Source organism: Symsagittifera roscoffensis, chromosome 7 (genome assembly GCF_963678635.1).
Source record: "Symsagittifera roscoffensis chromosome 7, txSymRosc1.1, whole genome shotgun sequence".
NCBI classification, from domain to species: Eukaryota; Metazoa; Xenacoelomorpha; order Acoela; family Convolutidae; genus Symsagittifera; species Symsagittifera roscoffensis.
This window is the reverse complement of record NC_087068.1, coordinates 15,271,307-15,287,119: the sequence shown is the minus strand read 5'-3', so window position 1 is coordinate 15,287,119 and position 15,813 is coordinate 15,271,307. Positions and strand designations below refer to the sequence as shown.

General features: G+C 35.6%; 1 protein-coding gene across 1 annotated transcript in view; it reads right to left on the bottom strand.

Annotated features, from left to right (window-relative positions):
• Positions 1-10,380: 10,380 nt before the first annotated feature.
• Positions 10,381-15,813, bottom strand: part of LOC134851905 (solute carrier family 22 member 15-like) — a 16,011-nt gene continuing 10,578 nt past the window's right edge. Inside the window, exons 2-4 of the mRNA XM_063868179.1 lie at positions 14,404-14,736; positions 13,764-13,977; positions 10,381-11,395 (exon numbers count right to left, since the gene is read on the bottom strand). Of these exons, the coding sequence (XP_063724249.1) occupies positions 10,381-11,395; positions 13,764-13,977; positions 14,404-14,736 (1,562 nt within the window). The remainder of the gene's footprint in view (positions 11,396-13,763; positions 13,978-14,403; positions 14,737-15,813) is intronic.

Here is a 15,813-nt window from a genome sequence, read left to right as displayed (position 1 = left end):
AAACAAATTATAAGTATTGAGCGAAGTATAACAAAAAGCGATCCAGCTAGTCAAATGGAACCTACCACCTATTGTAATATAACTCCCGGTAGTCTTGGGGTCGCGCGCTCTTCTTCAAAGTTATTATATATTGGGGCCAAAGGGGCCTTTAGAAAAATCTTAGAGTTGTTCGGCCAAAAATAGATGTTATAGAATATACCATAGGGGTATCTTTTGGTTGCTGAGGCGGTCGAATCCCTGATAGGAGTTTGAGGGGGTGAGCGGTCCGCCCCTTCCCCTAAATCCGCCCCTGCCGTTGTCTATTAAATTTAGAATTGTTTTATCAATAATTTGCCAGACACAGATCCTTGCAAGTCACATGTAAATTCGTCTGCTTTATAGACAACTTGCTTGTTTCTTTGAAGATAAAAATTAATCTGTTTTGCACTCCTCATAAATATAGAAGACAACTCGAAATCAACTTTCCATCATATCTGTCTTTTTTTAGGATAGTCAAACTAGATATCTCAATGGGCCTTTGCAATCTGTTGATCTTATTTTTTGCATCTTCTGTTGCGTACACATATACAATTGAACTGAATTTCTCAATGATCGGAAAACCAATTACCGGCCGATGCGTTCAATATCATAAAAGCTATCAAGAATCAATAACTATACAACACACACTGTGCAACAGGTTTTGGACTAATTATTTTGGCTTCAATTTTTTTGGCACAGAATTAAAAGATCCAACGCCAAATTCGGAAATTTTGAATTATTTTTACAGTTTCACAGTATGCTTGAAAAATCCTATGATAAACGAAAGGAATATATTAAGATTAATATGTTCCCTTCTACAGCCAACTTGTGTAGATGTAACTGGTCCGTCTGATGTGAGCAAAACATCAATGGTTCAAGTCGTGCCCCCGTGTCGAAGTTTATGCCTAGAATTGAGGAGATCAATCATTCCGTCGAAACTTCCCTCATCCTTCTGCTCAGTATTTCTGCAAAACTGCTACCAGTATCCACGGCCCAGAGATTCAAATTTTGTATGTGTGCCACCTGTGTTTACAGATTGATTTCTGCCGCATTCAACATGATTTTATTCATAACTACCACCTTACAGTCATTATTTGAAGTATTTGAAGTGTTCTCAGAGTAGTTTTAATTAAAATTAAATTTCTGTTCAATAATTTGTTTTCATAAATAGAGTTCAACATCTTGTTATCTTGTTTTTTTTCTATTCAAAACACAACTATTCTGTTTTTTTTTTTGAAACTCTAAGAGTATTTTAATTCAGTAGAAGATTTAGGTAGAGGTAGAGCGCGCCCACTTTGGCTGTATCCTAAACCGTTTTTTGAGCCATACACCTGCTCAGGGGCGGATTTAGGGGGGTGGGAACAGACGCCTCTCCTCCCCTCCCCCTCAGGGATTCGACACCCTGCCGACCCAAAGGGTCCCCCTTTGGTGCTTTTCAAGAAATCCATTTTTGGCCGACCGACCCTAAAATCTTTCTAAAGGCGCCTTGGGCGCCAATATATTATAATTTTATAGGGGGAGCGCGCGCCGAAAAAACGCGATTTTTTGGTCAAAATTTTTCAAAAAGTGCATAACAACGTCTTTTTTGGACTGTTTTTTCAATGTTCTGCCTCCGGCGCAGAAAATTTGGCCAAAACAGGGACTAAACAATGCTTAGGGAGAGCTCGAAAAATCAATTCGGTCGACCTAAAAAAAGGTCCTAGATCCGCCCCTGCACCTGCTGATTTTTCCAACTGACCTTTGAACGTCTATATTCACAAACTTAACAAGTTTACATGGCTGGTATTGCTTCAAAAAACAACTTTGCAGTGAAATTTTTAGACAATTCCAAAAAACCTGTCCTAGTATTTACCGCAAAAATGCGTTGCATATATATTTTTAGTATGGTCTTTTTGCGTATCAGGAGCTTTCGAAAAACGATATTGATCTAAAAGTGACAGATAAAATTTTTGGATTTTTTAGGAAACTGTAGGAAAAAAACTATAAACTCCATTTAGTTACAAGGCAAACTGCAACAAGTTTTGGTCAAACTTTTAGACATTTTGTATGATTGCATGAAAAACTGTTTAAATTAGACAGGAACACTATTGAGATTAACTTTTTCAGTTTTTCAGCCAACGTATTTAAATGCAACTGATCATTTTGAAGCAAAAGAAAAATCCATAGTTCAGGTTGTGCCCGTGCCGTAGTTTATGCATACAATTGGAGAGATCAATCAATCTTCGATTTTTTTTTCATCTCAATGCGCAGCATGTCTGGATGGAAAATCGCAACCAGCATCCGCGACCTAGATTCAGATTTTATGCATACTCGTTGTTTTCAGAAATTAGAGTGAAATTTCTGCTGCGTTCAGTATCTTGTTTTTCACAAAAATCATTGCCCACCATCATGTATTTTATTATTTCTGATTGTTTTTGCTCAGAGCCCAGTCTGGGTAGGTCGGACAAAGTTTCGCATATTTTTTTTGGAAATGCACCGTCTCTGTTTAAACCAGAAACATTAAAACGTATAAAAATCTTTTTTGATGCCAGGATCAACAACTTACGAAGTCTTCGATAAATTTCCAAGAGTAAGCTGTTTCGGCGTTTTTGCAGGTATTGCAGCTTATTATTCTCTCTCTCTCAGCATGGTCACAAAAAGTATCAGATCTCAAACAACCCTATGGAGTGACGCGACAACTTCGAAAAATTTTCAATTCAGTTTCCCGTGTTTGAAGTTCAATGCTGATATCAGAGGAATTTCAACTGAAAAGATTCAAAGCCTTAAATTTTATACTTTCCATTGGAACATCATAAAATTGCTGGTGTAAAAAAATATTTCCCTCTTTGAATTTAGTTTATGTCAAAGTTTTTAAATTTTCTCAATTTTTCTATAAATATTTTAAATCAATTTGATCAATCTTTTAGTCATCCTTTTATCTCAAATGTAATAAAAATCAAAATCGCTTAAAAACTGAATAGTAATAATCCGCTGTAACACCATTTTCGTTCAGCTGTTGTATAACTCTATGAATAAAGTACGACTTTGAATTTACATTGCATTGTAAAATTACAAAAACCTGTGCCATAGCCATTAAATGAGATTCAATCAAAAGCATTCCAATATTTTTAGGTAGAGATTAAAAATCTTACATCAAACTTATTGCTCATAATTTCAGGTTTTGTTTGTTTATTTTATGCCTATATTTCAGCTAGTGTTGTTACGGGTATTTTAATGGTAATTGTTCTAGATAATGGGTGGTTTTTTGAGCAATTATAAGTTGACCAATTATTTTTCACCTGTGTGAATAAGATAATCCACGGGCAGAGCAACATTCAAAGCAACATTTGTTATAAAAAGTATTATTTTGTGTTGTATCGCTACGGCTATTGTGTATATTGGAAGCATGTTTATCTCGTTGCGGTGGAGCACTGAACTGATTTCAGGTTTTTTTCCTTTCCAAACTAAAAAAGAAATAGATCATTGTAATGAAAATACAAAAAAAAATTGTCTAGGTAATCTATATAGCATTCCTATCTTGAAAAACAGCCTTTATTGGGTACGGGTGTAGTACCAACCAAAAAATCCAGTCTTAGGACGTTTCAATGTGTTCTGAAAAATCAATAAATTAGGATGTATTTGAGCTTCAGAAATTTTCCTACAAGGAAACATCGACGTCTCGAACAACAAGATAAAAAATAGGTTTTGAGCGCAAATGGATATATGATAAGTTTTTAATAACTCAATAATCTTTAGGAAATTGAGTATGATTTCAAAATGCATATTTCTGCTTTAAAATTGTGACTTCAGCCAACCGAAAGCTACAGAAAAAAAATTGAAATCTGCTACAAAATTTGTTAAAATGTGTATTTTAAAATAGAATTTCCGGAAAATTTCTTACTAAATCTATATCTCAAAAATTAAAGGACGATCAAATTACAGTCTGAGACCACAAAGTAGGAGAGGGATATATATGCAGACAGGTTTACCTTGATCAAATAAAATCACCGGAGTTTTCAATTTATTCTGATGATTTTTTAAGAAATATTGAAATTTTTCTTCAAAAGATGGTAAGAAACTGTTTCTATTTTTGACTCAATTTTTCATACGGTGATCGACTACCAGCTGCAGCATAACAAATGAAATGAAATAATTGAAAATTGTCAAGCCCAAAATTTTGTATTTTTATTTGATAGAAAAAAACTGTTCCAAACCAGTGTGAAAAATTGCACAAAAAAAAATCGGAACCTCAAATTGAAACTTTGGAGATCTCAGACATCAAACTTTCCTTGAAATTCTATACATAATTTTCCAAGAAACTAGTAGGTTGCTATTTTTTGGATGCTAAGGAAAAGTATAGTTTTTAATTCATGAAAACAAAAACCTGCACAGATCATTACTAAAAAAAAACTGAACAATTTGATAGATTTGAAGTGTAGGTCTAAAAACAAAACCGTTACCAGTAATTTAGCGGCAGACAGCTGGTATTCAAATATGGAATAATTGGGCTTCAATAAACGGTTTTGAAAGATTTTTAAACCTAGTCTTACTAACATTAACAACTGTCGAGAATCAAAAAAAGGTTGGAGAATCTTCTTTTTTGAGTTCAATCTTCCAATCTGGTAGTTTACTGAACACGAAGAGTTCGAAGAATCATCCAGTTGTTATAAAGGAATGAAATTGACCCAGCGAATGAATGTGCAATATTTATACATTTTGCTTTAAAGTTCTACAAACCCTTGTAAAAACAGCCGTGACCCGGGAGAAACATTTAGTAGTGTCTCCTTGTAGTAGTCTTGCCGGCGAGCTCTCTACGCGCGCGTCGCCGCTTCGCGGCGATAAACGGCTCTAAATTTCGTTTAAAGTCCTACCCTCTATGTTCAGACAGGATAAATCTTGCAGGATCGCTCCATCTGCAACCTTGTCTAAATTTTTGCCTAGGCGAGTTTCCCTTGAGAAAGAAGCAAGCCAGGCGATAGTCTCCTTGGGATTCGAAATATGCAATTGAATGAGTTGGTCCGTTCTGGGCACCACTGCTGCCGATTGCTGCACAGCAAGAAATTTGTGAAAATTGTTATTTAGATCGATGAGCGGGATTTTTTCCTGAAAACAGCCGGTGGTAATCGTTGTTGTTAGGGAAAACACATTGAATCGAGATAACTCTCATAAGCGATAAAAATCTAATTCACGGGTTCATATTTTGATAATTTTTGTCAATCGACGTTTATAAATTTCGAAAATCTTGCTAAGGACAAAACGTTGGTGACTATCATTGGTTAATTCATTAAGCAGAATGAATTCTCATTCAACTTTACTCGTATATGACAGATAGTTAGTGTCAAGGGCATTATTAACGAAAGACTGTATCTCACAATTCCCCGTGTCTAGAGAAAAAATCAAATTTATATCATCATACAGTTTCAGACTTCAGTCAGTTTAGATAGACAGTTGCAAAGTGATTTTTCCCTTGCTCTAACACTTCTTTTTTTTTCTTTGTTGGTTAGATGGAAATGGTTTGGCCTCTTTCTCCTCTCCTTGTTCTGTTTTTGACAATTGCTCAGATTCAAATTCGTTTTCCAGCGGAGATATACCTTAATACATGTAAAACGTGTTCACTCACTTTTCTATGTACACAATTGGTGCCTCAAAGCTTGTCGCCTTGAAACATCGCTCCTCCTCTCCAGTTATTTCCTCCGACTGAATATCTTCCATGGCACCCAAGGGACCCTTCCTGCTCATTGTTCTTGTTAGACAGTCTGATAGCATCAGTATTCCGACCGTTCATTTTGCACTTCTATCGCCTCATAACATCTTAGAGTTCCTATCATTGCAATTTTTCGTCTCGGCGCTTTCTCTTCCGGGCTGAACTTTGGTATATAGATTATGTGCACATTTCTTCGAATCATCCTTGATGGCAAAACCGCGTTCTTGATGTCGACTGTAGAAGATTTTCACTTCACCGTCGCTATCAACGCAAATGCAACTTTACAAATTGCTTTGAAAGTGTTAGAGCAAACGTTTTTAAATCAATCTCTTTCTCCTAGTTTCCTCGAATTGGCTGTCCCAACTTTCAACGGCCACTCAACTATGACTCTCTCCATCACTCAACGGCCACTTTTCAGGCGGTTACCCACCTCTTTGTCAATATCTTCTTTTGTTCTCTAAGTTACATCTCGAATGTCTTGGTTTTCTTTCCATTCTTGGATGTTTACTAAGGCTGTAAGATTGATTAGATTGGGATTGGGATACCGATGATGGGACCTGATTACCGAATCTGGATAGGATTTATTCCGTCTTTTTTGTGTTTTCATTGGTGATAGATTGATTGGCACAAACGCTGGATATTAATGATGCCTCTAAACCAAATTTTCCATACACTGTTTGTTCTGTTCCTTTGCCCATTCGACTTGCTGGTTAGTAAGGTCGAAGTATCCGATGTAAACTAAGAGTCACACGTTGAACCCTCTGTCGTTTTCCTTGCCTCCTCCCCGGTTAAATCACTCGAGTGCGTTGTTTCTTTGTCCTGTTGATGATTCTTTTTTCTCATTAAAGCTCGTATCTACTGCAAGAACCGATTGATGATCAAGTCATGAAGGAACACTAGATTTCTCTCTCTAAATTTTGCTAAAATCGAAATGTCAAAGGCATTCTTGTCTCGGTTTTTGTAGTTAACCAATTTTAGGATCAAAATTTGGAGTTTTTTCTTTCAGATTGTTGCACTTTCAGACCGTAAATTGGACAAAGGAATTTGACCGTTTTGAGAAAAGGAAGCTGAATGAAAAACGTTTTCGATTCGGTTAATCTCTTGTTCGTTTAACTTGCTAAGCAAAACGTTGTATTTCAGCAATTCGAAGCATACACACATGACTTCCCTTGATGAAAAAAATTGACAATCTGATTTTTTACTGCGCTGATTTTGAACACCGTAAGGAGTGCCTCAATGTTTTCTACCATACCCTTTTCTTTCAAATCAATGTCTTCTAAGGGATCGTATTTTTTGATTGTAATCTAGTTTTGAGTTGGCTTGACCCTCGAATAACGGGTACGAATACATCTTTTTCCCTCATGTTGTCACATGCAAAACTTTTTACACGCCCTATTCAATAGTTTTTCTCCCTTATTTTTTATTGTAACTACTTAAATCTCCAAAAACGAAAGTTTTTTTCAAGTTTCGCCGGTTTGTAAAAATTAATTTAGTTTCCTTTTCAGCCCTTTGTCAAATTTTCTTAATTTTCTGGTTCTTGTTTTTGTTATTTTTTTGGCAGTCGTTAATTCGTTTAATTCCAGGTCTGTACTCGCATTCATGATAGTATGAGGCGCTTGAAAATTTTCAGGTTATTATGCGTGCAACCTTTCCACTACAAAATATTTTTCTTCCACTTTTGGTAATCTTCCAGTTTGTTCGTTTTCAATACGGTGATGTTGATTTCTTTTTTATTTCCACTCTTTGTTTCACTGATGTCTTTAGTTTAAGTAGATTCTGTTTCATCCCTTGTTCTTAGTTCTTCAATTTTCCTTTCGTTTATCAATTTTTTTTTCATGTGTTTCATTCATATGCCTTGGTTGCCACTAATAAATTGTTGTGACGTTTCCTTTCTAGATTCGCTGATTTCTTGTGATGTTTCTGTTGTGATCTCATGTCAAAAGATAACGAAAGCAAATCGAATCCAAATCAAATCGCAATACGCTTCTTTTCGCGAAAATCTTATCTTCTCTAACAATTCCACTGGTCGGACAAAAAGATTGAATTTTTGGAGCTATTGAGTGAACGAAAAGTTGAACAAACCCACTGTTTTGCCGATTTGCAGTAGGTGTATTCATAATAATCAAAAAAAGTTTCCTAACTTAAGCTACCAAGCTATCAAACTTTAAAATCACTCAAGTTAAGTCGATATCCAGAAATCGTTCGCCAATTAAAACGTTTTAGAAGTAAGCGTTCCAACTTGATGAAACCTTAAAAGTATTCTCGATTGATAATTTTGTCAAACAAACAACTCAATCACTTTAAAAATTAAACAAATTAACTTGTTTTTATAGCTTTCTTCAATTCGTAAAAATTTGATGTTTTTGGAGGCAACTATTTAACCAATGAAACTTAAAAACAAAAAAACATATATTTTGAAAACTTTTAGAAAGCTAGTTCGTTAATAGCAAAACTAAAGCATTCTACCATGAAATTAAACAATTGTGTTTTAAAGGATTCAATCAACGGGCAATTGCTTATTTTTGAGAAGCAAGAAACTCAAACGGTGAATTCTTGAAAACGTCGATTTAATTTGATGGCTTGAAGTCATTTGCCAAAAGTTAGTGTCGGCTGTTTCTAAACAAGTTATGCATAAATGATCCGGTTGTATTTACTTAGCATGCATCAGAATCAAGCTTTTTGGATCAATAGTAGGGTAAAAACGCATTTATCACAAGTTAATGTCTCGAAAAAAGTTATTATTTTTAAATTTATAATCTATCTTGCTACAAAATCTTGAAAAAAAAAACATTAATGCTTGTTTCGATAGATTTTAAGGCTTTTCAAATAAAAGTACTTTTCCCATTATAACTTTTTTCCGTTTTTTGAAGTGTAACACATTGGGTCCCTGTTAAAACAAATGTCTGAGAAGAGTCACGCTCATCAATAGTATTGGCTAAATGGGTTTTGTCGAGTAACTCAATAGGCACAACTGGTTGCTTTCAAATATCTTTTACTTCGAAACTTTTCGAATCATTTGCAAAAACTTGTACGATGAATCATTCGTTTATCTGTTAGGACCCTCGATCGCATATGACCAAACCCCTGCCTAATAACAAAAGAAACTATACACCAACACACTGCTCCTTAAATATCAGAACGATTAAAAGTCTCTGTGGGGGTTTTAATCCGAAGAAGTTGGTAAAAAATTATAAGAAAAATTGTCAGAGCCATTTCACAATTAAAGATTGTGATACATATTTTAAAATCAAAAGTTTTCTGAAAAAGTCAGGAGAATCTGTGTAGACATTTCGTCATGACCTAAACTAAGTTCCTAAGTTGAAATTTAGTTAGATTTTGATTTTAAAAATCTTCTAGATTGTTCATGCTTTTTGCTAAAACATTGTCACTAACGATTTTCGTTAACCATGGTCGCCCGTAAGCTTTGCTGAAACACTGGGTCCATAGAACGTTTGGCGTTACGTTTTCAAAATACTACATGAAACTTGAGCCTCTGGTGTTTCAAACAGAGTGTTGGACGAAGAAATAAAAATCTATTTAAAATAAATTGCAACCATAAAAAAGACGGGTTACCCAGAAAAACTTTCTTTATCAAATTTAAACGATTTGAAACTTCACTTTTCGGTGTTCTTTTTTTTTACTGAAAAGACATATTGTTCATATACGCCTGTAATTGAGCCCGTCAAATCAAAGTCAGACCAAAAAAGTTGACCAGCTGTATATGAAGCCTAATATCTGCAAGTAACTTGAAATCACCCCACCATAGTGAAAATAGCGAGAAAAAAAATTCCTTAAGTTTTGAAAACCTTCGAAGTATCATAAGAAACGCCATCTAATAGAAAATTAGAAAACGAGCAACCAAAGTGAATGGGGACTTCATCTGAAATCGACGAAAGTATCCTGACATCACCCCACTAAAGATAAGACAGTTACAATTTTAGAATTGTTTTTTGAAATTTTAAAATTATGAAAACGTCTGCTCAATCCCAAAATTTAGAAATAATTGAGCAGTAAATTTTTCATTACAGATACAAGTCTCATGATACTACTTTGACACCCTCGCTCAACAGAAATGAAAGTTTCAAACTTTTTCTTATTTTTTATTTCATTTCACCTTTTTCGAACACTGGGAATTGAGCAATAAATTTTGAGACCAAAAATGAAAACCCTAGAAGATTTTTTCAGCCACTCGCCATAAAAATAAAATATTTGAACTTTTCCAGAATCTATTTTTGTTGAAAAATTCTGCAAGATCATAAAAAGCATCATGCCTCGGAAACTAAAAAACTTAATTAATGCACTAAATCAGCAACTTACTTAATGTTTCTTTATTCGTATACAATATCGGGAAAGATAACGCCTCCTCTAATATTTTATCTTTATTTGAAATGTTCAAACTAACACTTAACTTGCAGTCAGCATACATTTTGAAACTATATAAAATAATACAAAACATGCCTCTTACCTGCTTACCAAATACTGCACTAATGTTTTAGATTTCAGAGTTTAGAGCTGCAACATTAACGGAGGTACCCTGACATGCGTGCTCTGATGAAAAACTGGTGTTGATCAATATTAACTCAAAAAAATACCACACGTCTGAAAATCTCAGCGATATAAAGCTCAGTAGAAAAGTCTCAAATTGTAATCGGCAGCATTTCGTTTTCATATTATGAAACTCAACACCTGTTTTCAGTTGTGCAAATGTTTTTGCATGTTTCAATTTTTTCATCGCAGTTCGAACTTTCTTGGGGTAATTTTATTTCTCTCGCTTTTGCTACTTCATAATACTGGTCAACTGTAGTTATAAACGGTCTTCTATTCGTTTCGACGCCAAACACAAACACCATAAAAACTGATAATAGTCCAAATGAGCCGAATATAATAAACGGCGCACAGTTATACGGTCCAACGTCCATTTCGATAATGAAAGGCGCCAAAATTGCAGCCAATCGCGCCGCCGACGAACAGAACGTAAGTCCAGTGCTGCGTAAAACCGTCGGAAACTGTTCGGGAGAATAAATAAACAGCATTACAAAGCCCCCGTTTGCAAACAGTTTCGTCAACATTGCGAAAACTATTTGCAATTTTCCATCGTAAAAATTCTGCGTGAACGGTAAAAGAACACATGCTAGAGATGCAATGCATAAACAAGCACATAAAGTTGTTTTTCGTCCAAGTTTATCCATGGCAACAAAAACAAACCAAGAGGGTAACTCTGTAGCTGATAGCACTAACGAATTGACATAAACGTCACCCACAATCTGCTGAACATTGTATGTGAGCCCATAGTAGACCGAACTAACAGCAAACCACGACAAAGCCCCGCAAAGAGTCAAATTTGCCGCCCAAAAAGTGCCAAAAAGCGACAAAATATTATTTCCGTGACGATTCTCAGTGGCGCTTATACGTTCATCCGAGTTGGTTTTCTTTTCGCACATATCACTTTTTGTTTCGTTTGACGGTTTTTGATCGTTACTTGCCAAAACATTTGTCTCTGTTTGGGTCTGTAAAGTGACCGAAGAAGTGTCTCTTCCGTTTAACTTGGCAATCCACTTTAGAACTTCTTCTGCCTGTCTTGTTTTCCCGTTTGATTCCAACCAGCGTGGACTTTCTGGCATCAGGAAGAGATGAAGGAGAAAGTAGACAACAGTCGGTATCGATAGTGCAATAAACTGTAGTTGCCACGAGTGTCTGCGTATGAACAAAGGGTGTGCGACTTTGGTCTGCATATGAAAAAAGGCTGTGTGTACCAACAATCGTTTCAACCCACAGTTCAGTACGGCTTCAAAGTGTTATCAAAATTATACTCAGCGCGGTGTTAAGACACTCACCATTAGATGGAGTGTCTCCATCAGGAGCGTACACCAGCAAAAAAATGGCAAACAGGGGCTTTAAAATGATAGAAATTACTAAATTCAGTTAAGAAGCTTCGCTTGGTGAAAACACCTCTCTGTACGGGATTTAAACCCCCGTCCCCGAAATTGGAATCTAACGTCTTGCCAACTGCGCCTTTCCGCCTAGCTTCCTTCAAAAAAGAGCCACTTAAAAAAACGGATGCAAACACATGCTATTGAATTGGCAATGCTGAACGCTATGCAGCAAAAATAATTACTTAGGTTTGGAAAAAACAAATCGTTACCATTTGCTAACATAATGAGTACATTCAGCGCTAAGTACAGAAGGTCAAAATGGTGCTTTAAATTTTGATCCGACAAGGTCCTTCTAATATAGAAGCAAAGCTGCACTCCGCAAATACCCGCAAACAAATGGCAACATTGAATTTTAAATGCAAGAAAATACAAGTATTGCGAATTAAGAAAAAAAAGCTGGGAAAAAAGTAACTGTCTGCAGCGTCTGAACTACCTCAGGAACGGATTTCTAGAGTACAATTCAATTTCCATCGCACTTGCGCCATATAACCTTGCAGTATGAATTCGTAAACACGCTCTTAAGTAGGCACCCGTTAGAAATGAATGTTGGCTATTTCTTTTTTTTCTTTCCATCAATAAAGCGGATAAAACACATGAACCGTACAGGACATTTGAGCAGTACACATAATGGAAAAATAAAACTCGTAGTACAACGCAAGCTTTTCTGTATGTAAATCGTTTCATCAACGGTGCGTAAATAATCTCAACCCAAACCCTGTACCCTGATTAGTTGCCGGCCGAAAGGTGGAGAGAAATTTCTTTCATTTCATCAGTTTAAAACTAAAAATTTGTCAAACTACCCTATATGACAACAAAGATAGCCGGTTATGATAACTGTATGATACCCTATATGATAACTGTGCAAGTAGCACAGAATGTTCCGACCATAGTCTTTAGAAAACTACGGTTTAGAAAGTTTTTTTTTTCCAAATTAGTGTAGTTTTTCTGCTTGGTGTGATAAAAGCATCTGACGTGAAAAGAATAATTTAGAATTTGGGCATATTAGACTGTCATAGTAATATTGGCAAATTGCACAAAATTTTTTGTAGAAAAATGACTTGAACTAAAAACAAATTTTTTAAAATTTTGTAAACATCTGAAGTCAAAAAAAATTACTACAAATTTTTTGAGCTTTTTGAAGTTTTTGGTTCACAAATTGAAACTAAAAACTCCAAAAACTAATTTTACTTGCTTAAAATTAAGTTTTAAGGGGCTAAATTAGGCATAACTCAGATGTTGTAAGACAACTCGCCTGCTTTATTCGCTCGAATTGAAACGAAAAATCAAAATTTTCGAACCAATTTTTCTCGACACTAGAAAAAATTTTCAGAAATTTTTTAATGCGGTTTGAATCACGACTGAAAAAGCTTTTATATGATATATCACTCAACCCAGTCCGATCAGTATTTGTGGTACCTGAGTTTGCGTGGAAAACAAAAAGCAAAAAAAATTATACATACCCGAACTTCAATGGTCGGAACAAAAAGCTTTTAGATTTAGAATATTGGGGCTCAGGTAGTTTTTTTACTCAGACCAACTCCGATTAAAAAAACCGACGTTTTCAACGGAAACTTCAAAATTGGGAGAAAAAGAAGAAGCATTTGTTTGTTTTGAGTAATTATTTGAACACAAAGAGCATAATAATACAATGAATAATAATACATAGAAAAAATAATATAGGCGATACTCACCGAGCACAAAAAAGTTTGCCAACAGATGAGTAAGGCGGTAAAGCCCCGCTAAAAGCCCTGTTAGATTTTTATTTTTTTATTTCACAAAAAAGTATATCCGAACAACTTTATTCCATGAGTGTGAATAAACCAGCCGAAGTGTAAACCATCCGAAAATGCGCAGAGTATAAAATCCAGCCAAAAAGTTACGTCATGAATGAAATTTGCATGCATTTCGTAAGTGTTACATAATTGTTACATAACTATAAAATAACAATTACGTTTTATCAGCTGGTTTATATGGTAGCTCGTTTATACTCGGCTAGTTTATATACCACCTTATTCCACAAAGTACTACCGGACTTATCAGGCAAAAAACCTCATTGTTGCTTGAGTCTAAATATCAATGATTGGCTTAAGCCACGAAATCTGAGTGCTTCTTCTGTCGCACACCCGTACCTGAAAATATAGCCAGACAACGCGCAAACACCACCTCCGATTGAGAAAATGACGATACTCGTTGAACCAATTAGTGGTAGATATTTCTTATCGACTGACTCCGCAAGAATGACAAAATCGATGCTGAAATTGAGAGAACAAAAGCCGGAAATACTCCTCATCAGAATATAGACGTATATGCTAGGACTAAACGCCGTAGTCAGAGAGCTTAGCCCTGAAACAAAAATGAGACTGAAGTTTGTTTCAAACTTTTATTTGAAAGCAGATAAAATAGACAAACTCGAGAACTGTTTCTGACAAAACTAAAGCATCATGATCCGTCTTAGAAAAAAAATTGCCATAGAAACGGCGATCGAGCCATAGACAAAAACTGTTCCCGCAAAATTAAAGTAAACAAAACTGTCGCATTTCTAATTGATTACTCGGCTCTTTTTCGTTTTCCCCCTCACATCACATAAGCATCAATTTTATTGTGTAACGAGGGGCTTTAAAAGGTGAAGTATGAGGACCAAATATTCTTGTCACGGCCTAACTAGTCTTCGAGCCGTTTTTTGAAACAATCGGACAACACTTGAAATACTAATAAGTTTACTAAAAAAAATCGCAGGTGGGGGAAAAGGAAAAAGAGCCGACTACTCACCTAGAACACTAAGAAGAATCAGCGACACCATCTTGCGTCCAAATTTGTCCGCAATTGCGCCGCTTATAAAACACGACAGAAAATAAGCGATCCAAAATGCCGAATTAGACATCGAAGCCAAGAATGTTTTCGAGCCACATGCCAAATCGAATTCACTGATAATCGAAGATACTGACGAGTCGTAGATGTAACTTCCGCAGTTTTCGACGCACTTGTTGTCGAAATAGATGTCGGAATCGTTTCCATGAATTAAGAGGTTCTCGGAATCTGCACAGCGGAAGTCAACATTTAAAGTAGCGAAGACTGCAATGAATGCTTGCCATCCGTTGTACGCTATGAAGGGAAAAACTGCCACAATCCTTTTAACTACAGTATTTAATCATCACAAGCTTATGAAAACGAATTAGAACAAGCATTCTCTACTTTCCGTTGCGGCTTTGGAATGAATTCCCCATTTATTGAAGCCGAAATGCTAATTATCCCCCCATCTAAATTTATGCCTATTAAGAATCCCCCCAAAAGCACCTGAAAAATAAACAAAACCTTCTAATGTTCATCAGTTGCTCAAAAGCATTTAGTCCGCCTAATCAAAGCTGCTATGATTTACACAGAGGTGAAGCGGAGCTTCGCAGCACTTGCGATACAACACAAACATTAAAAAAAACGAAAAAAATGAAAACTGATGAAAAAAATGGGTCGAGCAAAAATTTTCGTATGTCTAGATAAAAGTTCATTCAAGGCAAGCAAAACAATTGAACATTATATGCAACAAAACTTACGAAGCGGAAACAAAGCCGACAATTTTTGAGCAGACACTAGTTCGAAAAAAAAATGATTTTGAAAAAAATTAAGTCCCCCTGAAACCACAAAGTAGGGGCACTTGCAACTATAATGACAACTTCTCAGAGCACAAAAAAATCCGTGATAAAGGAAACTAAGACGACAAAACTTGCGCAGACAACCGAAGATCCGACCATTCAACTTTTGCAGAAAAACAATTTCAATATCGTACAAACTGAAAAAAAAAAAACGGTATAGGACTTGAACCCCGGCAGAAAATCAAACCCTAGACCTCATGGTGCGAAGGCAATAACGTTATTTCTAGGCCAAGTGGCAGCGAACCTATTTTGTTAAGGGAGGCGGAGCCATCAGAAAAATGGTCTAAAAGCAGAATTGGTCAAAAGGCAAAACAGAAAAATATTTACTTTTTTAAGCTAGTCGGCTATACTTAAACTTTAATAAATATGCTCATTATTTCCAAAAAACGAATAAATCGTGCTAAAAAAAACAATTTGTTTGAATTAAATTTGATAGAATTACCGATATTTTCCTGCTCAATTTCTTAATTACCGAGAATTACCGATAATTTTTAGCTCAATTTTAACTCAATTTCAAAACGTCCTTTTCAAT